Source organism: Branchiostoma lanceolatum, chromosome 16 (genome assembly GCF_035083965.1).
Source record: "Branchiostoma lanceolatum isolate klBraLanc5 chromosome 16, klBraLanc5.hap2, whole genome shotgun sequence".
In the NCBI taxonomy this organism is placed as follows: Eukaryota; Metazoa; Chordata; class Leptocardii; order Amphioxiformes; family Branchiostomatidae; genus Branchiostoma; species Branchiostoma lanceolatum.
Window position 1 is genome coordinate 2,622,867 of NC_089737.1, and position 25,013 is coordinate 2,647,879.

General features: G+C 40.1%; 2 protein-coding genes across 4 annotated transcripts in view; one reads left to right on the plus strand and one right to left on the minus strand.

Moving 5' to 3' along the window:
- Positions 1 to 251: 251 nt before the first annotated feature.
- LOC136421584 (TBC1 domain family member 15-like) overlaps positions 252 to 25,013 on the plus strand; it is a 56,661-nt gene continuing 31,899 nt past the window's right edge. For 2 of the 3 annotated variants that reach the window (XM_066409013.1, XM_066409015.1), the window contains exons 1-5: positions 252 to 318; positions 2,316 to 2,408; positions 4,588 to 4,744; positions 6,408 to 6,618; positions 9,631 to 9,742. In XM_066409013.1, coding sequence (XP_066265110.1) covers positions 298 to 318; positions 2,316 to 2,408; positions 4,588 to 4,744; positions 6,408 to 6,618; positions 9,631 to 9,742 — 594 coding nt within the window. In that variant the 5' untranslated portion in view covers positions 252 to 297. Of the gene's footprint in view, positions 319 to 2,315; positions 2,409 to 4,587; positions 4,745 to 5,684; positions 5,827 to 6,407; positions 6,619 to 9,630; positions 9,743 to 25,013 lie in introns of all 3 variants that reach the window. The other variant, XM_066409014.1, reaches the window with a different exon arrangement.
- On the minus strand, positions 11,131 to 24,070 carry LOC136421581 (chondroadherin-like protein). Its single transcript, XM_066409010.1, has 2 exons — positions 21,496 to 24,070; positions 11,131 to 15,759 (listed from the first exon to the last, which is right to left on the minus strand). Exon 2 carries the CDS (start codon positions 15,699 to 15,701, stop codon positions 11,961 to 11,963), a length of 3,741 nt encoding a protein of 1,246 aa, XP_066265107.1. The 5' UTR covers positions 15,702 to 15,759; positions 21,496 to 24,070; the 3' UTR covers positions 11,131 to 11,960.

Genomic DNA, 25,013 nt, shown 5'->3' on the forward strand with positions numbered 1-25,013 from the left:
TTAAAGGAAAAGGTGATGAATCGAATCTTAGTGCTCATAACAGCAGTGCATAGATGATCTCATTATGGCTAGGGGGAGTAAAAATCTAATACAAATATAGGTCATAAAGCTTTATATATTATATTTTACATCAATTTAGATTAATAAAAAAAATTGATGTATTTATACTTTTAAAATCTCAAGAAGTTTGTGATACATAACTAAAACTGTTATAACGAATCCCTCCTTTGGAAAATTGTAGACTAGTCCGATGATGTTGCCTCACATGTTGATGACGTAACTCACTAAACGTTCAAAATGGCGGCGACAAATGAAAGGGTGAGTTTTAGAGTTCTGCTTTTATTTTCTTCATTTTCTCCGATCATATCGACAAGTTCAAATAGATCATATATGTACGTGTAGATGGGAAGTGGTAGATTCCAGAAAGTGTAGTTTGGATAATCAGTTAATGTCCTGGACTCGAAAAATGGCGTTCGAAAAATGTAAACATTTGGCTATATGTTTTGTCATGTGTTTTTTGACAACTCCCACTTTGCGAGTAATCCAATCGCAGAAATCTGTCGTTGGTATGAACTTGAGGCCTGCTTTGGCCCCACTTATGGTTAAAGCATTCATTTCGTAGATCCTGCAAGTTTTTCTCGATTTGGAGGTATACGTACGTGAATTATTGCGCAAGTGCAATTAGGCCATACAAATATGGGGCTGAAATATTTTTCATGCATAAAATTTGCTGAGAACTGTGACATAGGCGATCTGCAGATTGAAAATATCAATCAATCAATATTCTCCAACACTCTGTCATCATAATTTATCCCCTCCATAATGAAACTCCTTTTAATTGTTGGCAACAAATCCCTAACTTCGTGTATATGCTGCATGTTTACATTTGTTTTCCTCTGTATGTTACAATATGTATATGCAAAGTTATGTAGAACTAGAAACGATACAGTACAAAGTACATGAAATATCAAGATAAGATAAGATGCAGGTATAATTCTTTAATGCCAGAATGATAACTTGTTAGATAGTTTTGGAATATCACTATGTAACAGAATCCATATTGTAACATGAGTTACAAAGTGATGAATCACACATGTCATGATCACATGATGACACGACAGTCAGAGTGTAACATTACCCGTGGAGTGACCTTTGCTGTGCAGTCATTTAGATTTATTGGTGTGTCCATAAATCGTCCACCCGTTAAAGCTGTGGACACGCACATCATCAAATAATGTGTGCATGTCATCAAAAAATGTGTGCATGTCATCAAATAATGTGTGCATGTCACATTCTGTGGTTTTCATGACTGCAGACTTTGTGATGTCTCACTGACTATGCTTTCAGAGCCTTTCAGTTTTTGGTTTACACTTTGTATACATGTAGTTTATGTACTACTAGTATATGATCGTTACGGTTCTACCATGGTCAATATTGACCGACGGAGGCTGTATATACAGATATGATTATTATTGTGACATTTTATGCAGGCTTTACTGTGACTAAGGCATATATAATTCTGTACATCTGTTCACATATCAAGCCTTGGAACTATATCATCTGTATCATTGTATTTGGCATGGTGATCTCTCGTGAGGGGATATATTTGCCCAGACATAGTTAAAATTTCCCACGGCATGAAATATTAAGGACACTCAGGTTGATATAACTTATAGAAGACCTGATATTATCTATGGGTAGTAGCATTCATATGCAATAAAGTTAGCCCTTTTATAGGCAACCAAATTGCTTATCTCACATGTTATAGCCCTCAACATTCAAACATATGCTAACGTACTTAACTACTTACCACACTTAAATGTATCAAAGATCATGTTATTGAATAACTTAATTTTTTGTACACAACCAAACAGATCATGATATTGAGTTTTGATATCATACTCTGGCCGTGATATTGTTCGATACGGGTGTTCTGAACCAGTGAGTCCATATGTTACAGACTCCTACTTGTATCATACAGGCTTCTATCAAATTGATCGAAAGATTAAAGCATGCTTCACGTGTGCTGAGTGCACCAGTATCAAAAATTTGAATACTAGTACCAGATTTGGATGTTGGAATTGATGTTCTTAATTTCTTTTTTTGAGGACACCTCCATATCACCCTCGGTCCCACAGTGTACATGTATATTCCATATCACCTGGGGTACCAGCCCGACCCCAAGAGGACGATCCAAAGGGCTGGTACCTCGAGTGATAGGGAATACATGTTTACTGTACAAGTTGGGTAGCATTCTCTACAGAAATTCTTCATGCAATTGTTGTACAATGTTTTATATTTTGTCTCCACCTCAGGTGGTTTTTGAGAAAGAAGGTGTGTTTATTCACACTGCCGTGGCCAACTCTGATGATACTCTTCTTGCAGGGAAAGTGTCGTTGATCGACAAGGTAAAGACGTCTTCCATTCTGTTAATCCGAAGTTCTAAGAACTTCTTTCTTGCCAAAAGAAATATTTCATTCCAACCATTAAGAAATGTCTTGTAAAAGTTTGTAATGAATATATTACCTCAGCAGGTAATACTGAAAAATGCATGTTATTGGAACATTAATGAATCATATTAGAAAATAATATATTGGGTAATGACATTTTTATTGCAAAGTGCATGCTAGTGAAAGCTTATTGTAAATTTATATATTCCATTTGGGTGTCATCAATTTCAAGTGCAGTTCAAGCACACAACGTCGTATATATTGTGCTCTACCATTAGCAATGTAAGAATGCTTTTTGTTACCACATTTGTATCTGTTATATGATTGTTGTTCAAGCCAGACCATTGTTGCCTTTGAACGTTTGAACGAATATGTATAATTGGTTTTGAATACTGGTACTTTTGAATGCCTATTATTCAATAGAATGTGGTCAAATCGATGTTTCAATTGTTTGCTTGCAATGTCTGCAATTGTTTGCTTGCAATACCTTATTTATCTACCTGCTATACTCTTTTTGCATTTAGTTAAACATTTCATGTGTCTTTTATTTATGCCTAATGTATGCATTGCGTACCATATTTAATTTGTGGGACCGGTAGATACCAATCTTCTGTACATGACATTTTATGACCTCACACTTTGACCTCAATCTACTTATGTTTTCCCCATATAAAAGCCTCATAAAAATCATTAAGAAAGAAAATAACATTATTTGAAAAATTGATTCAATTTACGATTTTCGGGCCAAAGAGCACAATTTGCAATGGCTTAAGGCAAAATTGTACAAAGATTGCTTTTGACTTTTTGGTAAAATGACAAAGATTGTATGACTGGTAGGACAGCTGAATTATACTGATTGTAGGCAATTTCAAAATTCTTTTAGTGAGATATATATTTTTTCTCGAACTGTCACTTACTTTGAGCTTGTGTTGGCAAGTAATGGATATGTACCACCTTCCCATGAAGCCAAAATCACTGGTATACCTTTGTACGTATAACATAGTATTGCAATGTTTTGCTTTCAAAGAAAGCCTGCAATACTTCAAAGTGAGTGAAGCACCCTGAAATTCGCTCAAATAATAGTAATTTATACCACAGCATCTTGCCTGCGGATCCCAGATTGCATGTGGGTATTTTGTCCCCCCTATTTTCCTGTCAAGGTCAGTGATGGATGTGTGGGCAAGGTCATAAAAGGCACACATATCATGAAGATTGGCGAGGGATGTTTCTCTCTGATAGAACGTCTGACTTGATATTTACAAGCTCTTTTATAGAAGAGAAAAATACTGCTGTTTTACTGATTTTTACTAGTCTCCAAAGTAAAGTTGGGAACATTACTTATTAGGAGTTTCTGGAGCCATTCCAACTTGTGTCTGCTTTGTTGAATTTGAATGGAAGAAAGGCACTGAATAGAAATGATGGAAATCTAGAAAGATTGCAACATCTTTTGATAGAATCATGTAAGCTAGAGAATAAAAAGACTCTTTGTATACAACCAAGTGTTTTATTCAACCAACGTTTCGGTGACCGTCTGTCTTTCCTCGGGGCTGGTTGACTTTACACTGCAGAATTGCCCTTAGGAAGGTGACAGACGGTCACCGAAACGTTGGTAGAAAACAACACTTTATTATGTACATAGAATCTTTTTGTTATTCAGCGACTTACCAAGCTGATGAAACTATCTATGTGTATAAGCTAGAGTTTTCTTTTTCTTTATTGTTATCCATCATATCCCATAATCCTTTTCTCAGGCCTGTTTATTTTGTGTTTAGGAAATGCTTAATCTTGCACAATAATGATTTAGCATGCACTTTTGTTTTATTTTCAGAGTCATTACTTTATAAGAGCAACATTTTCTAAGGATTCAAAGAACATCACAGGATTTGACCAAGTAACACTTAAAAAACACACATTGTGGTCAGATGAAAAAAATGTTTTTCTCTTTACACAGGTTTCTGGATCAAAATCATCTTGGCTGTTTCCTTTTAAAGTAAAAGTTGGTTTTGGGTGGATTTTTTAAATGAAAATTGGGGAGATACAATGTACTTAGAAGGGGGTTTACTACCTCTCTCACCTATTTGAATGGATTAGCCCATTACATGTACTTTTCTATCATAAGTAACCCACTTGTTGTTAGGGTCTGGAGGCGTTTGTCGACTGGAAACCCACGGAAACGGAGACAGACTTCAGCCCAGAGTACGACCCTGGTTACGAACCTGACTGGGCGGTTATCAGTCCCACCCATGCTAGTATCCACCAGTCACAGCCGGTTGCATCCGGTTCTCGCCAGTCAGGTAATCAGCAGGACCTGTGGCTGTGATGTCATAGTTGGGTTGTAGATTTAACCATTAGCATGCTATGTTTGCCCCTGTGTACCTAATCTTAACACTATGGCAAGGTAGCATGTTTAAGGTTAAAATGAGTATGCCTTGTTTATGTGAATAAATGTTACGAGTAGTGAGGCAACTACTTTCTATCCAAAGCCATTTTGATATGTTGATAGTCAAACTATTACTGTTGAACAAAATTAAACAAAACCTCCTTGTTGTAGATACCAACCTAGCATAGACAAGGCAAGTGTAGTACAATTGATTCACCAGGTTTATTACTGTATGTAGCAAAGCGGATCAGGACTCACACTACAAGGTTGAAGGTAAATTGTACTGCCATCATCCAGAAGTAGTAGTGTACATATCCTCTGAAACTACTTCTGGAGTTGGGAATCCCTTTTGCTTTGGTAATGTCACAAATAACATATCCGTGGTGTCACAGGGACCTCTACACGACTGGTGTCAACTGGTTTCCATGGATATGGTGACCACGGTTTTCTCTTTTCTTTCTTTCTTTAATTTACAACGAGCCTTTTCTTTTTATAATAGTTATAGTTGAATAGGAAAGGACAGTCCGCAAACTGACAGAAGAAGATGGTTTTCATGGATAGGGTGGTCATGGTTTTCTCTTTTCTTTCTTTGTTTAGTTTACAACAAGCCTTTTCTTTTTTAATAATTGTAGTCGAATAGGAAAGGACAGTCCGCAAACTGACAGAAGAAGAAAGAAAATTTCACCCAGTCTCCTTGGAGCAAGGTTACCTTACGCTTTTGAAGTTTTTCATAGATAAATCAAGAACAGGAGTGAGCAGTTCTAAGAAGTGCCAAGGTAAGTCCATGAAGTTTGAGTTGTTTTCCAATCGTGAGTACAGCCCAGTGCATGACTGTGTCCCCTGGTTTGGTGTAGGATGGTGGATTCGATGCCCAGCTAGACTGGAAGACAGTAGAGGAGTCTAATTTTGAGGTACAGGGAAGCGAAGGTTTGGGACAGCCGACTTGGGGAACGGTGAGCTTTCACAGAAGTGCTGCACAGACTGTGACAAGTCCTGGTAAGATTTCTTTTCGAAAAATGTGAGGACTTTTCTTACATTTTGTGTGATCTAACTTATGAAGAATATGAAAATGTGTGTGATACATTTAGATTATGTCTAGCCTAGGTGCCAGCCTTTTAGCTTTACTCCTCTCTCTGTCACTTCTGTCGCTTCCAAGAGAGGGGAGTAAAGCTGAAAAGGCTGGCACCCAGGCTAGATTATATCATGAAATATGTTTTGAATTTTTGTGAGGATACATCATTTTTCGTATCATTATAAACATCAGTGATGTCCACTTTTTGCAAGTTCAAAGTAGTACTAGTAGTTGCTACATGTTCATGCATATGCATATTCTATAATGTACACCATAAAAAGATAGTTGTGAAAAACAAATGACTTCTAGAATAAACCTATCGGCCTTGAGATAATGTAACGTTACATATGTATCCATTACAAACTGTTGGTGGATAACTGCTAGTTGTCTCCATTCTTAAAAAGCTTTGTAAAGTTATAGTTGTAACATTATTGTCAAACTCATAAGCAAATATTCATTTAAAGATTGCAATGTTACATCATCATTCAACATGTTTTTGCCACAGAGTCGGTGAACTTCCATGCGAAGAAGAACAGATATGCCATCAACTTCTCTCTGTCGGAGTTGAAGTCCATACGACGGTCGAGCCCCAGTCTGGGCTGGTCCTACCTGCTCTTCGTGCTCAAGGACGGCGCGACCTTGCCGGCTCTCCACTTCCATGAGGGCGGCAGCAAGGCCATGATGAAGGCCATGGAGAAATATGTCAGCATCACAAGGTAAGCTTGCTCGCTTTTATTATCTTTGTGAAGGAGGTACTGTTTATGGTAGCATGTGTGAGTGTAGTCTGTATAACACAAACTCCAGCTGTCCAGGGATTTCTGTCCCTAGGCGGCGAGCGGTTACAGGGTGGCGAGCGGTTACAGGATGTTTGATTCAAATCAGGCTGAGTGTGAACGTATGTGGACAAAGCCAAAAATAGTTACTCTAGCAACTGGATACAGTGTCCGCTGTCTTTCGTCAGCGGACACTGTCAGAAACGTCTGTTTCAAAATTGTATCCAGTTGCTTGAGTAACTATTTTTGGCATATCGTATTACCTGGATGTCTAACCTTCATCAACGTACGTACGTATGTGGACAAAGGTTTGATATCTAGTTGCTGTGCTTGGTAGCCTGACTAAGTCACGCTTCCAGTAGCCCTTCAGCGGTCAGCGGGAGGCCCAATGAGACTGTGTGACAGAGGCTACTGTGATATTTTATTTGGTACATGTATGTGGGAGGTCTAGATCTTGTGGTCTTTAATAACCTTTAGCACACTGAAGTAGCCATTTGGCACCCAATTACAGGTTTGCGTAGCAAAACCTTTGTTGGATCCATTGGCATGTGTGGTGGCCGCCATCTTGAATTGTGACGTCACAGGGTCGCCATACCATTTTATTGGGAGGGGTGTTTTTTTGGGGTCGCTGTCGTTCTCTCTATTTTTAACAAATCGGCACACAACTATCACACATTCAACTCAAATTAAAAGGAAAATTCAATACCGATTCATATTTATAAAAAGACCCCGTAATTGCTAAACTAACATAGCAAACCTGAAGTATATGTAGCACAAAAACTTAACTCTAGTTCCCTATTGGTTACAGAGTTAGGCAGCAGGGAGGTTGAATGAAGATGCTTGCCATTTGTGGGCCTCGTTTCCTTGTCAACTTTTTACACACTGCTGCTGTGGTTTGCAGTTGTGTAGAGACTTAGCTCTATGTTTAAGAAGAGTTTTACTTTTAGCTTGACCCACAAAATGTCAATGCCATTGATATAAACTCCTCAACAGAGGCAAACCTTTCTGATATCTGTCCCCCTCTCTCCGAGTGGTGTTCATGTACACCCCAGTGTACACTAGTGTCAGTACTACATGTACCTTCAAGTTTGTTTTGCACTGAGAAATTGAACTGACTTTTCATGAGTATTGTCAGCAGGTTAGGTACAATATTACTGAGTTAGGCAATTTTGCCAACCTGTTAAGTTGGCCCCCTTTCAGTGTTACTCTTTTGTTTGTTTAAATTTTATGAGGTAAAACTTATATAAAAGGTCAAAACACCTTTTATTGATCCAAAATACACATCCTTGTTATGAACAGCTGCTTTGTGCCCTACAGCTCTTAGACTATACCACTTCTAACCAGGGGGTGTTCAAGGAAAAAGAATGACAAACTTGAGTAATTGTTTCCTTAAATTTTGGGATTTTCCTTCCATGATGTTTTATGAATAAAAATTGCTTTTGCTCAGTTTGTTTTTCTTTTTTCTTTGGCAATGATTATTTCTGTTTTGGATTCAGAAACTCAAATTTTATTTGTCCAGTAAATGGCTGCTTCTGACATTCAAAACAACAAAACTACAAAAGAAAAACAGGCTATATTTTGTCTACGTGGTGAAAACAACTATTGTGAAATACTTGGCAGTTTGTACAAATGAACCTTTTAGCAAAGATGGACAAACGTCGAACAGTGACAAAACAACCGGGGGCACGACGACGTTGGAGACACCGTAGTAGTCAACAGAGGAGGAAGTATGCTTTTATCTTTACATGTAGTATTGTTTATTAATTTTTCCACCACAGTCAATACAGTCAAACCTGTACAAGAAGTGACCACCTTAACATAATGACCACCTCTACATAAGGACCACCTGGCCAATGTGACTACTTTTTTGTGGTCTCACAGGCATAAAGAAAGTCCTGTCCACAAAGACCAGATTTTGTTTGTCCCCTAACTGGTCTTCTTTGGCTGAGTTTTGTGGCAGTATGTTAACTCTGGAGTGAGACACCTCTAGATAGATATTGTGCCACCACCTGTACTGTTTCAGAATGTGGAGTATGTTAACTGGGACTATGTCTAACAATGGGTCATGTCAGTCAAAACAGTGATAGACTGTCACAATTTTGCTGAATTGAGTTGTTTTTTAAAATGTGGGTCCCGTATAATACTTTTCGAAATGTCTCAATATGATCAGTGGTTGAAATGTCTCATTTTGGATTTGAAGTGTGGATGTTTTTGACAATTTAAGTCACATGGCTGCGAGTTTTCACTTGAAAGTTCATTTGTGTTGTCACTTGGTAGAAGTTCTGGATCAATTAAAAGCCGAACTAAAAAGCCAATGCAAAAAAATTGGACTTACCCATATTTTCGACTGATCAACTCCAGTCTTTATCAAGGAATGAGCAATCCACTGCCTCTGTGACTTCACATTATGCTGATAGAATACATGACTGGGTGACTGGATCATAAGTTGGGATTTTTGTATGTTTACCAAAAATCTCCAAGAACCACTAATAGATGTTTAAGTCGTCCATGATGTTGACTGGTTGATGGCTCTTTTCTCCGCAGGTCTCCTCATGACAACTGGCAGTTGATGGTCTACCCAAACAATTTTGCTGAATTGAATTTTTTATATCTATTTGGGCCCTGTATGACACTTTTTAAAATGTTTCAATAGACCAATATGAAACACAAACTGGTTTTGTCATACAGGAATTTTATATACAAAGGGTCTATGTCATCGCGCACGTTTGTTAAGAATGGAACACATTCGAATGAAGTTCCCCAAAACTGGTCTATTAATAAGTGGTTAGAATGTCTCATTTTGGACTTTAAGTGTGGATGTTTTTTGACAGTGTAAGTCGCAAGGTCTGGGATTTTTGTATAAATGCCAAGAATCTTCTGACCTTTTTTAAGCAGCACTAATAGATGTTTAAGTCATCCATGATGTTGACTGGTTGATGGCCCTTCTTTCCGCAGGTCTCCTCATGACAACCGGCTGTTCATGGTGACCCCAAACGACACGGAGGCATTGTCTCGGTCCTTTGACGAGCTACAGCTGTTTGGGGAGAGTTCTGGCGACCTGGTGTCTGTAAGTATTCTACCAGGTTTAGTTTCCCTCGGCCACACAGACTTGATGTCAGGCATCCTTTATGTGAACACTCAAAATCTGATGCAACCGTGGAAAAAATGTTTTTGATAAGACGTGAAGTCAAACCTGTATAAGTGCCCCCTCTACAAAAGGACCACCAATTAATTGTCACAAGCATCCTATCCATAGTGATGACCACCTGTCCACATAGACAAGATTGTATTGGTCCCCCGAATGGTCATTTTGGACACTTTTAACTGTATTTGAGGACGTACTCATTTTTTTGGTCATCATGTACAATTATATGCATTAATGGCTGTGGTTGTTTTGTGAAGGGCTCAAGATATTTCTCCAACTTGTCCCTTGTGATTTGATCATCTGACAAAAAGAGAAAAACCCTCTCCTTTTTGTAGAACAACCCAATTATGAAGATGCTGTGCATCGAATCAACTCTGTGTGCCTTAGTTGAATGTCTATTGTTGGAAAATCATGTTGTTTGATGTAATCCTTTTTTCTTTGTATGATGCCGGTCATGTCACAGAATGTCAGTAAAGTACTGTATGTATGGCTTTGAAAGAATGTGAATGTGGTGAAGTTGAATTAATGAACCATTTTTTAGGAAATGGAGTTGGCAGCTTGTGGATATAGAATGGAAGCTGAAAATCATATGTTTTGTTATAAATAGTCATTGTAGAGATTTTTATCATTAAGATTCAGATTCAAAACAGTACTGTATCCCGTCAGTTTGCTTTCTCAACAGCAAGGTCTTTGAATTAAACCTTTTTTAAAGGAATGGTAACAGTACTTTAGTCTGGTGGATGAGGAAAACAAATTGTTGAATTGGGTGAAATTGTCTTGAAAGAGAGTTACTAGTTAAAATTTGTACTATATGTAATTTAGTCTGATCTGCTTGATTGTACATACAAGTATATTCCTCAGTACATGAACACCAACGTGTCACTGTTACACAATCTCTCTCTCTATATATATATATATATATATATATATTTAAACATTCTCATATCAAGTTAATCTTCAAGCAGCTGTGAGGTAGAATGTTGTAATTTTGCTTTCTAACTGCTGTGATACTCTGACAGCTAAACCCTCAACATCTGCTTGGAGATTACTCATACTGTAATTTTTGATTTGTTAACTGTAACTTAATTTTAGCTGATTAACGGTCACTAGTCAACAGCTGAAATTACATCATCACAAATATTTGATCACTAATATTTGAGGCAGTAATGTTTGTTCCCACCGTTAAAATTGAGTGCCATGACCTACTCCATTCTCCCCCAACCGCTATATTTTCCTGCCGCTATATTTAAGTGATTTATAGTAAGCAAAGAAACGTACATAATGTGTAGACAATAAATAAGGGAATCTTGGCACATTACATTGAGTTTAATACAAAAATGCCTCTGAGACAAAAGTGTTATATCATGACTGTCTTGTGACAGAAAACGCTCCTAGGTTATACAATGTCCTTATAGAAAAAACATCACAGATCACTAGTTTTAAAACATCACTATATTGAATCCATCTACAGATATTTAAGGGACTGAAGCCTGGAAAAATCTTCCAGTTTTTCAAGTCCTGCTTGCGACATACGGTCAAATGTATCTAAAAATATACAATTTAGCAAATTTAGACCTACACTTTTGCTGAATGTTATCAACTCCAATACAACAATTTTCACAGCTAGTAAACCATCATCATACTATACTTGACTCAACTTTCCTGTCATTTATTAGGTGGTAAAGAATCGTAATATTTTGTTAAAGACTGTAAAGAAATTTCTGTTATGGCTGGCAGCTTTTGTCTGTTACTTGTACATTTGTACAACAATGGAATGTAAGGAAACTGAGGCAGTTCTGGATCTGGCAAATCTGGTAGCTTGGAAATGGAAAGGCGGTCTCATTCTTTGTAAGAGACAAACTGTGGTTGTGTTTTCCACCCTTTTTCTGAAGAAGCCAGATTTCTCCCTACTAGTTACCAGTATCCTCCTGGAGGTACGTTTGTGGACTTAATGTACATTGTGTATAACTTCTAGATTTGACAGTATCAGCGTGAGGTTTACAAATGTTTCTGGTAAAGTATCTAATACATTTCTGGCACAGTATCAATAGATACAAGAGAGTTGCTTTCTTATCTCTTTCTTCTTATTCTTCTCTTCACATTTGGTAGCTGGTTACTCACAGTTTGTCATGTCAGTCCTTTACTTTCCTGGTTCAGGACGGAATGGCTCTGGTCCAGGAAAGAGGTCGGGAAAGTCGGGGAACTCTCCTCCATCGGGAAACGGGAATTCCTCTCCCCCTGGTGGTAGGAACCCTGGGAATGGCTCTTCTGGGAATTCGCCTGGTCCTGGGAATTCGTCCGGTCCTGGGAATTCGTCCGGTCCTGGGAATTCGTCCGGTCCCGGGAATTCAGGTGCCCCGCCCTCGACTTCCACTATCGGTGCCTCGGTTACCGGTGGTGGTAGCGTTGTCACCTCCCTCACGTAGTTCAGGAAGTAAAGCTCCGGCAGGTCTCCTCCCATGCAGACGTACGGGCCTGCGTCCGCCTCAGCCACCTGCTCGATGCTCAGGGTACCGTCGTCCGACACCTTGACGCGGTCGTCGCTCTCACCGAACTTGATCACGGCTCCTTGGGGCGTCACCCAGAACTTCCCAATGCCGATCTCCTTGGTGATGTTGCAGGGCATCTCGGCAGCCTCTCCGATGAGGATGGCGATGCCGTTCTCGACAAAGAGGATGGCCTCGCAGATCAGGCTGGAGATTGGGATGGTGTTGATGTCCTGGTTGGCGTAGGCGAACGGAGATGCGCACGTGGCGAATCCACCGCCGGGTGCCTGGCGCCTCCTTCTGTTCCTGTAGAACTCGTAGCTGTAGGTGTTGACAGGTGAACTGCTGGACTCGCCGCGGAGTTGGCGGATGCGCTCGAGGAACGCCGCGTCTGCAGCAGAGCCGCCGGCCGCCTGGCCGCCATACTGATAGGAGCCGCCCTGTGCGTAGCTGCCACCTTGGCCGTACTGGTAGGACCCGCCGGCTGCACCTCCTCCGTACTGTTGGCTGTAGTCGTAACCGCCTTGTTGGCCGCCGTATCCACCGTACTGCTGGCTGTAGTCATAGCCGCCACTTTGGGGATACTGCTGACCATAACTGCCACCACCTGCACCATACTGATACTGCTGACCGTAACTGCCACCACCTGCACCGTATTGATACTGCTGATCATAACCTCCGTACTGGCCACCTCCATACTGGCCACCTCCGTACTGGCCACCTCCGTACTGGCCACCTCCGTACTGGGGGCCTGCGTACTGGCCACCTCCTCCGTAGGGTGCCTGGCCATAGTACTGAGTGAACTCCCGGTTGAGGAGAGGGTCGGGCTCATAGTACGGCCTGTAGGGGGGCTCCCCAGAAACAGGTCCAGCTCCCGGTGGAGGGGGCTGATCAGCAGAGTAACCAAACCATCCTCGGAGGGGGATCATGTTACAGTCGCAGTGCCAGGGGTTTCCAGCTCCGATTACAAACTTGAGGGAAGGTAGCTCTGTCCTGAGGGATGCGGGTAAGGTCACAAGGGCATTGTTGCTCAAGTCCAGGCGTTGCAGCGCATCAAGGCCTTTGAACACACCAGCAGGAATGACTACGATGCTGTTCCCAGAAAGGTCCAACCACTGCAAGGCAGGAAGGTTGGCAAAGGCACCGTTTTCAACCACCTGGATGAAATTGTTCTGCAGGTATATCATCTGGAGGTTTTCCAAATCCTTGAAGTCATCTTCCTTGACCATTGTGATCCTATTTTCAAAGAGCTGCACCCGCTTTAGGTTTGACAGTGAAGAGATTGCTTTCCCTGGGATGGTCGTGAGGTTGTTAAGGTGAAGATCCAAGTCAATAAGAGTTGGAAGTCCCTTAAAGGCACCATCGCCAATCTCTTCAATCTGATTCTTATGAAGCTGGATCAACTGCAGGTTTTCAAGGCCCTCGAATGCTCCATCTTCTACTGTGGTGATATTGTTTGAGGACAAATAGATCTGTAGGAGATTGTCCATGCCCTTGAATAAGCCTGATGCAAGTTTTTCCATTGCATTCCGGTACAGGAACAGCAGTCGTAGGTTGGAGAGGTCCTCAAATGATCCAACTTCAATGTCAGTAATTTGATTATTATCAAGGTCCAGCTCTTCCAAGTTCTTCAAATCTTTGAATAGGCCCTTCTTGACTTCAGTAAGGTCAGTGCCCAGCATCAGGAAGAGACGAGTGTCTGATGGGATCTTTGAAACCTCGTCATCAAAACAGTGGACTGTCAAGATGTCGATACAGCGACAAACTTTGGGACAAACGCGAAGTGTAGCGTTTCCTCTTGCAATTCCACCTCCATTGTCAGCAATGCAGACGTAGTTTCCACCGTCTTCACCTGTGACACCCTTGATCCAAAGAGTTCCATTGCCAAGAACCTCCTTATTTCCAACTGCTTCGTCAATGGTGACAATCTTGCCATCAGGTGTTTTCCACCGTGCAGGTGGAATAGGAAGGCCAGATATCTCACAGTTCAGGAAAGCATCCCCGCCTTCCTTCACAGTCACGTAATCATCAATGAAGGTGATGGTTGGAGGGGTGCAGATCATTGCCTCTTCAGGAACTTCTCGCACTTCCCGACCTTCCAGCTCTTGAGGAGCAGCACAGATGGCAGGGATTTCATGGAAGTAGTGTGCAATCAAGTCCATGTTGGCAGCCAGGTTGCAATCACAGGACCATGGATTATTGTAGCCTACAATGAACTCAATCTTTGGTAACCGTTCTTTGATGTCAGCTGGAAGGTAAGTAAATTTGTTTCCAGATACATCAAAGATCTCAAGACTCTTGAGGTCATTCAACACTGGAGCCTTCATTCTTGTCATCAAGTTATCGCTGAGGTAGAGGACTCTCAGCTTGTTGAGTGAGCTGAATGCTCCAGGTTCAATGTCAACAATGCCATTGCCACTGATGTCCAGCTCCTCAAGGTCAGTGTATTCTTCAAACTGACCTGCTTTGAGGACAGTGGTACCTGGACACTTCCAGACGAGACCTTTGATACTGGCTGCTGCCTGGACAGGGGCAGGACCGTCCGGTGGCCCTTCTGGTGGTGGTGTCGCTTCAACAGTGCAGTCTATGGTCACCATCTCATACTCCCCTGAAAGTACTGCACTTGGAAGGGCAGCTGCAGCATAACCAGCAAAACGTGGAGGATCCATGCAGGTGGGACCAGCTCCGATCTCAGGTGGGTTCTTCTCAATCCAGCCACTAAGCCAAGATGCATCTTCATTGCAGGCAAACGGGTTTCCAAACATGATAATTTCCTTCAAGTTGTCAAGTCCCTTGATTGCTCCCTCGGGAAGAGATTCGAACTTGTTTTTAGAGAGATCCAGTACTGTAAGTTTCTTCAGACTGGCAAAGAGTCCATCTGCAATTGTGGTGAAATTGGTATTGTACAGGTACAGTACCTCAAGAGCGTCCATACCCTTAAAGGAGTCAGCTGTAAGACTTTGTGCAATCAAGTTACCGCCGATGCTCAAGGATGTTAGTCCTTTGCTGACTTTGGCCAGAGCTGCTCCAGGGAAGGTCTTGAACTTGTTGTTTGACAGGTCCAGTCGTTTAAGTTTCTTCAACCCATTGAAGGCATCCGGATGAATACTTGCCAGGGAATTGTCCGTAATATTCAGCTCGATGAGGTACGGGAGACCCATGAAGGCGTTCTTGGGAATCGTTGTGAGGGAGCTGTCGGCGATGAGGAGTCCTCTTGTACGCGGGTTAAGTCCCACGGGGACGGACGCCATGTTGCGACAATATGCCACGTTGTTGGGGTAACAGAAGCAGTCCTGAGGACAGCCTGCGGAAGGCCGACCGCGACCGGGCTGTCTCTGTGCCACGCCCACTTGTAGTACTACAAGGAGCGTGAAGCCCACTATCTTCCACATCATTGCTGTTGTGTGCGAAGCCTTAGGCCTGCGTAACTTCTTTCTGCACTGCTGGCCACTCCTATGTAAGGAAAAAAAGAAAAGGAAAACAACAGTAAATCTCAAGGCATTTGTTTGGTGATTGAATTTTTTTTTTATTCAAAGGACAGTGTTGTGTAAGACTGTTTATAACTGTGCAAGTTTGTTTGAATTTTCCAACAACCCTAACACTACCACAATGCTTTCTTGTCCATCAGTCTGTAAATACGCTCTGTGCTTGGTAGTACTGTACATTCTGAAATATTTGCAGTACTTTTAAGTTTAGCATTTTCAAGGTCAGTTAAGTTCTCAGCTACAAACTCATCACACTGAGAAACAGTTCCAGTCATTTCCCGTGTATTGCTACTGTCTAACTCTTGATTTTCACAGTGTTGCAAATTTTTGCTTTGCAAAGTAAAAGGAGTTTTCCAGTATGAAGGCATTGTTAGGAAATATGGCCTTTAAGCTGAATCATGATAAATTATGATACTAATAAGCTGTCTATTAGCTTTCTTCCAAACTTCACCACAAGTTTTGCTGAGGCAGAAGATATTTAACCAACATCTCCCAGCCTGTCAACCACCGCACCCATCACTGCCACTGAGATATGTGTCACTACAGGCCTAGTTACCTAGGATCCTGTTGGGCAGGAGACATGGGATCTCTCATGTAACTGTTGAGGTGTCATGGGGCCAGCGTTGTGCCCTCCATTTACACTGATGGCCACCAGGCCTTGTTAGAGGTCATGTGAAGGTGAGAGGGTGAACCGCAGGGCAGGAGATCTAGCCACAAAATGTTACTTTTTACCACCACGTCTCAATCAATTTCTTTTTATAACGTCTCAAACCGTATGAAATATCATTATTTTCCACTGCTTTCAAAGAAGAAATCAAACCTCGCATTAGTACCGTAGATTGAAACTTATTGTAGACTAGCAATTTAGTATGATCTTGTATCACATGTATGCCTTATGTTTTACTTTATGTTTGTACTTCGACATTGTTTTCAACATGCAATTAGCCTACGGGCATAGATTTGCAATGAACTTATTATTATTATTATGATGATGTAAATGTCAGAGGAATTCAGGTCCTAATTTAGGCCTCTTAGTCTGTACAGCTTCAAGTACTAGATAAAAACCATTATTATTATCTTGTAAAGTTATGCTTGTCCACAACTGTATCTATACTGGTTAGTCTGTATGGTAATATAGATGTGGTTGCTTTTGGGGGCTTTTCATATTGAATCCTTATGTAGCTATACATCCATAATGCTTTGAGGGAATGTACTTCAGGCTCGTTCCTTCAGTTTTTAGCAACAAGTGTAATGTTCCCTTTCTACCATATCTCTAGATCTGGATCATGAGTGTGCTGTTTCATGAAGACAATGGAGGGACTGAACGAACTTTACTAAAAAAATCAAGGGTTAAAGGTTCTCTCTTTTATGAATCCTCAGGACAAGATAAATGTACATAATCCATCTTTCAAGACCTTAAAGTTGATTGTCTTGGTTTAATGAAAGAAACCCAGCAAACAATGAGCAGCAAATATTGATATTTGACCAAAAACAGTACTCATTCGCTGGACCCCTTCATTCAGGTCTGGAGAAATTCCATAGAGTCTAGACTATCAGTCATAGTCTGGAGTCTAGACTATCAATTAATCTATTTATAGAAAACATTTTCTGCAGAAGGAATTTGAGAAAAACATGCTGCAAAGTGCATGAATTTGGTTCCGTCAAATTTTTTTAATTTTGGAGAAACAAGCAATTATAACTGATTTCTCTAAGAGAGAAAAAATGTCAATGCAAGACCAGCTGATACAAATTTAGCAAAATGTGCATTTGCTTAAGTAGTTTTTTCCAGGCTGGAAATTGAATCTGAGAAATAAATCCAAATGAAATTAATCCAAAATATGACAATGAATATTGTCATAATTTTTGAATGGTGTGCTGATTGGATTACAAGACATTATTCCTCTTTTCAAATCATCATATAGAAAGATCTGTCTATTTCCTTAGGCTTTAGACTTCGGTTGAGATTTAGAGTGCATTGTCAGAGCAAACAAGACCCAGTCGCCACCTAACAGTCCACAATGTCAATTTGAGTGCATTTTCAGAGCTAGCCTGGATGCCAGACGCCCAATCTCTATATCAAAAATATATATCATGTATCATCGATAGATATTTTAGAGATTGGGGGTCTGGCATCCAGGCTATTTCAGAGCAAGCAACTCTGACAAGATCCAGTCACCAGCTAACAGGACCTCTTCCAAAAGCCCACAGTGTCAATTTGTGGTTACCCTTCCTACTAAAATAAACAGCTTGCTTGTAAAAGCTGTCCACAGTTGACCTTGACACCTCGGGCTTGATAAGGAATGTGCTGATGTCAGCTGAACCTGTATAGGAGGCAATTGTGTCTTGCCTCTCCAGCATATACAAATGTAGCTTTCCCTGTATGAAGTTGAAGCAGTTTTCTGGTAAATTGCAACTAAGTCATGCTTTTAAGTACCAGAGTTATCAGCCAAGGATTGATGTGTTCAAAAATTCATATTTCCCATAGTAGAATGGAACTCGTTGTCATCAAGTACTGTAGGAGCATCCTCACTAAGTAGCTTTAAAGAACGGTTGCAGTCAGATATGCAAAGACTAGGTGTAACAGACCGTTCGGTGTAATATGACCAGCTGCTGCCGCGCCGCGTGCCTGCGAAGCTGGTGTGTTACGCCTAATGGCGGTTATACCGGCTATATAGATACAGATACAGATACAGATACAGATACAGATAAGAGGTTACAGTACATAAAAGAGATTTGGAGTTTTTGTCCCATAAAATCAGGAGCCAGACTGCTATACATGTACATGTAGATCACTGTCTGAGATTGTATGGTCTAGCTTTCATCCATCGGGAGTTTGGCCTAGAAGGCTGCGCACAAGCAAAATTACTGAACAAAGTTTCCCAAATTTCCAAATCTCGTCAAACAGATCTGTAACAGTACTAGTTTGGTTCAAGCGCTACTTACTGACCAGTCTAACTAGTCTGGACATTTCCTGGGTCTTGTGTTAAGTGCGTTGGGTTTGTGAGCTGGCGGCCCAGGTTTGATTCCCGGGAGCCAGGGGACTTATATACTCGCCTCCTGCATTTTACATCCTTTGATTCCTGGCTGCTTTGATTTCTGGCATTAACACATCACAAGGAAGTTTGTCTATTCCTGTCTAGACTTGACATAATTTGAACTGACAGTCAAAATAAATTATGAAGAATTTGCTTTAGCAATCCTCCTAGCTACTTGTGCACAAGACCCCCTGGATATTGTCACTCCTTACTTTCAGCTGGCCTTGTGTGTCAGCACCACTCACCCATACAGACAACATGTCCAACACATGTTGGCCCTGTGTCATAGATATGCTTTTCTGGTTACAGAAGACCTGGGGGGTGTTGAAATGGTGATCTTGACTGAAGGGACCTTTAGCCAGGGTGTAAGTACTGACATGTGTTTCAGAAAGAAACGGGTTGAAAACAACTTTTTAACCTTTACTCTACTATGGGCTTGCTGATAGCTTGTCACAATATTTCTACTGCTTTTAGCTTGAGCTTGGTCTTGCAATCATGGATTTTGTTCCAAAGGTGGTCAAGCAGTTATGAATTTAAATATTTCAAAGAAATCTGTCAAGAGCACTCTCACAGTCGGGGGTCCTAGGGGATAAATGATGTATCATAAATGTACATCCATCATATATGTCACTTCTGTATCAAACATCATGTGCAGCATCATACTTTTGATTTCCATATAATATGGAGACAGGTTAGAATCATATCATCTACAGCTAGTCTCTTCTATGTTTTCATGAGTCGGTGTAACTTTTGGCACTGACAACAAAAACTGCAATATACTTCTTAAATTAAATTAAGTTTTTACCTCTACTCTTTTGAAATGTGCTCTGCAATCTCTAACAATTAAGTTCAAGGTCAGAGAGCAGATATCATACCATACAAAAGAGTGTAAGACTAAGAAACTTTGACAGGTAATGGGATTCGAACCCCTGCCTTCAGGATCCAGAAGACTCCGATTGAAGTGAGATTGCTGTATCCACTTGACCACTACTCAGTCTGGCGTTTATATCTTAACATGTGGTCCTAAAACTCTCCACACCAAATAAAGATAGCCTTTAAAGAACATTTGCCTATTTTGATTTCGTCCCATATACCACGCTCTATTTCCCCTTACAAAGTAGTAGTTCACGACCATATGTCCAAACAGATGTCGAAGCATCTCATGTTACCAAAGTTCCGCTAGCTAGAGGGTTGGGAGCTAGCAAAGTTGTGTCAGCTGAACTACAACTTCACACTCAAGTTCAAAGGGCTTTCCCACATGGCTACCACTTGCTACATTCTGCCAGATCAAACAAAATAGGACCTTCTTCAAGTTACTACAACAATGTGACATGCTTTAATGCTACCATAATGTCTTAGCTGTCTTCAGAATTGAAGAGCATTACAAGGAAAGTATTTTTCCCTGAAAGTTTGACTTTTGGACAGAAACTACGTAATTGTGTACATTTACGATGTGTAGGTAGTCTACAGAATCTGTTATGTAAAAGGAGAGGGTTAGGTTACCAGTTACGAAAGGTTTGTAAATTGAGGGTCTGTATGGAGGGTACTGGCAACACTATTTGCTGAATAGAAATGAACCTCCTATGTATGAAATGGAATTCAAGGAGGGCAATTTTGCAAACTTTGGTGGCCTCCCTTTGAGTTACTTTAATAAAACACTTTCCCTAGCTACGACTTACAGGAAATTGAAATAGGCTGCTAACAGAAAAGGGGCATGCAGGCACACTTATTGTTTCTGTGGTTCCTATCATACTAATGTAGGATTGAAAAAGTTGAAATCTGACTAGCTGGACTTTACCTATTAGATAAAATGTATATGGGATACCCTAAGCCCATGCAGGGTATGTTGAAAATCAAAACGGTGACTTCTGTCAGTTTATTTATCTACAGTTTATAGCCGGTATACCGCCTTTTGGCGTAACTCACCAACTTCTGTATCTGTATATGGCTTGGTAGAGTTCATACGCTGATAGAAAAGTAAGTAAGGTCTGGGCTGTGTTAATTGGTTCAAGTTTAGGGGTTTGGTTGCAATCTTTGTACAGCTACGTAAATTTGTCTCTAGTAATCAATCTCAGTAGATTAGAAGGGCTGAGATAGCTTTTATTTGTCTGTGTCTCAGGGCACCAGACAAAAAAGGATATTTGGTCTAACCTATTATAGTACTTATATTAATTTCGCGGGAGGGAAAAAATGGAGTGTTCATGGTGGTCTTAATTTCGCGTTTGAAACAATAGAGCGCTACAGTCATAGGTGGTTTCAAGTTCGCGCTGAAAGTTCACCGCAAACATAAAACCACCGCAAACATTTCTGCATTTACAGTAATATGATGCAATGCACAATTATACAATCTGTAATCAACAGGATTCAATCTTGAAACAGTTTCATAAGAAGGTAAAGCAATGAATGATCAACACATTGCTAGATTCATTAACTGCTGTACTAGTTCCTATTTCCTTCTAAATATGTAAATGAGACCCCAAGATATCTAGTCTGAACGTAAAAAGATTTGATTGAAAGAAATATGATCAAAAATGATATCATAGCAAGATTCTTTTGTAACTTTTTAACATACCACTATGTAGATGCAGTTATCTACAAATGTATACAACGATAACTCTGTCTTCTGAAAAAGCCTTGCTGATAAGACGAATTATGGAAATACAACTCACCAGATGTCCAGCACTTGCAAGAAATTCCCACTCAGTAATCCAGGGAGGAATCAGTCCGAAGGAATTCCTCTTCCCTTGCACGACTTGGAAGGCAGGCAGACTTCACGGCAACCCCAGGGCAGTTGTGGACTCTGTCCCCGGCCTGTGAGGTGGCAGTCTGAAAACTTCACATCTGATTGATCTGGAGTTTCCAGACTGCCCCTCGGTGCCCTTGTTGCCATGGAAATGGGGAGATTCTTCCTCTTGCAGACCTGTCAATCACCAGGCATATGGAAACCACATGTGCTGGCTGGTATTTTTAGAGGAAGACTGCAAAAGTAGAAGAGTTGGTGGAAGGTTGTCTGAAGGGTTTTTGGTCAAGCATCTCAGCTAGAAGATGATGATTTCACCAATGTCTGTTAGTTTGTAAACAGGATATGTTAAAGCAATATAAATGAATTTTCACAAGGTTTGGTCGGTAAGGTCTTATAGGTTATAAGGAATCGTCTCATTATTTTGTAATTGTATGTTATGACCAAAGACTCTAGTATAAAAAGCAAAATTGTTTATTTGTTTGGCACAACTGGATACAAAAACAAACATGCAGGAAATTAAATGTCTAAAGTCTATTAAGGGTATATAAGTACAGTCAAACCTGTACAAGTGACCACCTCTACATAAGGACCACCTGGCCAATGTGAGCACTTTTTGCTCGTCCCTTAGATAATTTTCCCCATTGATACAAGCATTTAGAATACTGCCTATACCTGGTAGTGACCACCTGTCCACATGGACCAGATTTTAGTGGTCTTCTTGGACAGGTTTGACCATAGGTGTTGCAAATATAACTTGTTTAACTTTAAGCCAACTACCAGAAGTCATAAACAGAGTTGCCAAATCCCCTACAAGACCCTCAGGTAAAAACTTGTGCAATCCTTCCCTCTCCTTCCTGTCCACCTTGGTCAACCTTTCGAAGGAAGTAAACAAGGCAAACTGTTCTGGCCTATAAACGTCCATGTAAAATTAATGGCCGCATCACCCCACAACCCCTGTAATGGGACTCTCTTACATCCAGGCTGCACAAATAGCCTGTCCATCCCAGGAAACTCTGCTGGGAGAATAATGGCCGCTAAACACACAATCTGTTACTGGTGGATGTTCTGGAAAATTGACCATTAGGAGGGAGAGGGAAGGGCTCAGCTAGGGTGGTCTGGACAATTGGTGGCCTATAACGTAAAGTACATGTACTATAGTTTTTAGTGTTTTATTTTTATGGCTTCCTTCATACATGTTTATATACTAATTGGAATTATAATATTGTACAGATTAGAGCTGTGTACTGGGTACAATCAATTAGGTACAGGTCCAAAATACCTGACACCTCTAGTACAGATAGATACACCTAGATTGTCAGTAACAAATTGTGAAATTCTTTTACATGCAGTAGTTGAATGGGAGCTTCATGCAATGGAAGCCTGGATACCAGACCCCCAATCTCTAAAATATATATGATAAATATTTTAGAGATTTGGGGTTTGGCATCCAGGCTAGCTGAATGGAGATGGACATTTGTAATACACAATAACGAGTCAAACGAGTCATTTGCATAAATGTATGATTAGATACAGATACACTTATAGCAAGATTTTAAATGTGGTAATAATGAATACATTTTTAAGTGTCATATAGCATCTTTCCATGCCCTATACATTGCAGACAGAAAGGAATATAATATATTGTTCTAATTATAATTATAATACAAATAAAATGCTAATATAATTATCAGCAGTGTTTCTACATAAGTGTTTCTAAGAAATTTGATAATGATATCAAATAGATTTTTTGGCACTGCTATTTTGACACAACTATTAATACTATCTTTGTGCAGATTTTTTGGCACTGCTACTTTGACACAGCTATTAATACTATCTTTGTGCATGTTTTTAACTTTACAATGCATATTACAATATTAATTACATGATTGAATGAAATATGAAAACTCCGATTAAAGTCTACTCTATATGAAAACCTTTAGGTAGGTACATGTATCATGATCTATTTCTGGAATTGGTAAAGATAAACTGTTTAAGTTCCCTGGCACCCCTACTCTTGATAAACTGAATGGTTGGTCCCTGTTTTTTCCCCCCAGGCATTACTGGTTGCCCCCTGTTGTGTAAACTCAGCAGTTTCCCTGCTGTTGTTATCAGCCTGTTTGTTTTCACCGATTAGATCATTAATTAAGATGTCTGGGGAGGAGGAAAGAGACACCACAAAAAGAACAGCCTTAGGCCAAAAGCTACTGTCTCAATATTGCTATATTTTGCTGATTTTGTGCCTGTGTGTACTATAGTGTACCTTTATGGTTGCTGTCATGTTCCTATGGCTGTTTTATATATAACTGAGTTATTGGAAGAAACCACTTGTAGCCACAGTCATAGGCTGAATTGCAAGGCCATGTATTAGCCTGAGTACCATCCTCTGTTAGTAACTGCTGGCTCAATCTTTTCGCTTGCTAAGGCCACACCAATTTAATTTGTTGCTTCTTGGATTTTTTTCAGAAAAGAATCGGAGCAACAGGGCGAAAAAATAAATAAACTTTTTTGCATATAGTCTGGGGTTTAGATAACATAAAGAACTAGAGTTCCACGACCTCATACCTTCGCCAAATGATTTTAACCTTTATGACTGACGTATTAGGAGTGTTTCTCATCAATTCTAAATCAGACCAATTGATTGTCTTAAAATACAACATGTCCAAAGTATGAGCTTAACAAATTATGAGCTTAACAAAGAAGGTCATGCTAATATTTATCATCAATGATTCAAATGAGGCCCTTCTTAGCATAATTTGATTCAACAATGTTCACTCACATAACTTCCCGATGTCACAAATTATTAAATGTATGAAATTGCCGTCATTTGCCAGTGTGGAACTGTAGAACTTTCTCATTAAGTATGCAAATTAGGCCTACATTTGCATATTTTCTATCTATCAACATTCCTCTCTTCCTCAGTTACAATTTGAATAGTCACATCATGGAACAAAGCGGATTTTTAAAGTTGCCTCATTAATTATGCAAATTAGAATCTGATTTGCATAATGATCGTCCAATCATGCTTAGCATCACGCAAGCTGTCTACATACCAAAAATCATGACCATCCATCAAGGCCATCTTGTTATAGTATTTTCTCATTAATCATACAAATGAGGTCTTCATTTGCATAGTTGATATCAATTAATATTTCTCTCTTCCTCAGTTACATATGTCACATGTTTCAGAGTCCCATCATGGAATTTGGTGGATGTACAAACTTTCCTCATTAATTATGCAAATTAGATACTGATTTGCTTAATAAGTATCTTATCATGTACATCATCACTCAAGCTATCTACTTACCAAAAATAATTACAATCCATCAAGCCCTTCTTGAGTTATTCCCTTTCAAAGTCAGATGATCTAGTACTATAATTTCAGTAACAAAATTGCCTTTTGCCATTTAATATATGGATTGATTTTGAGGAATAATTTTAAATGAA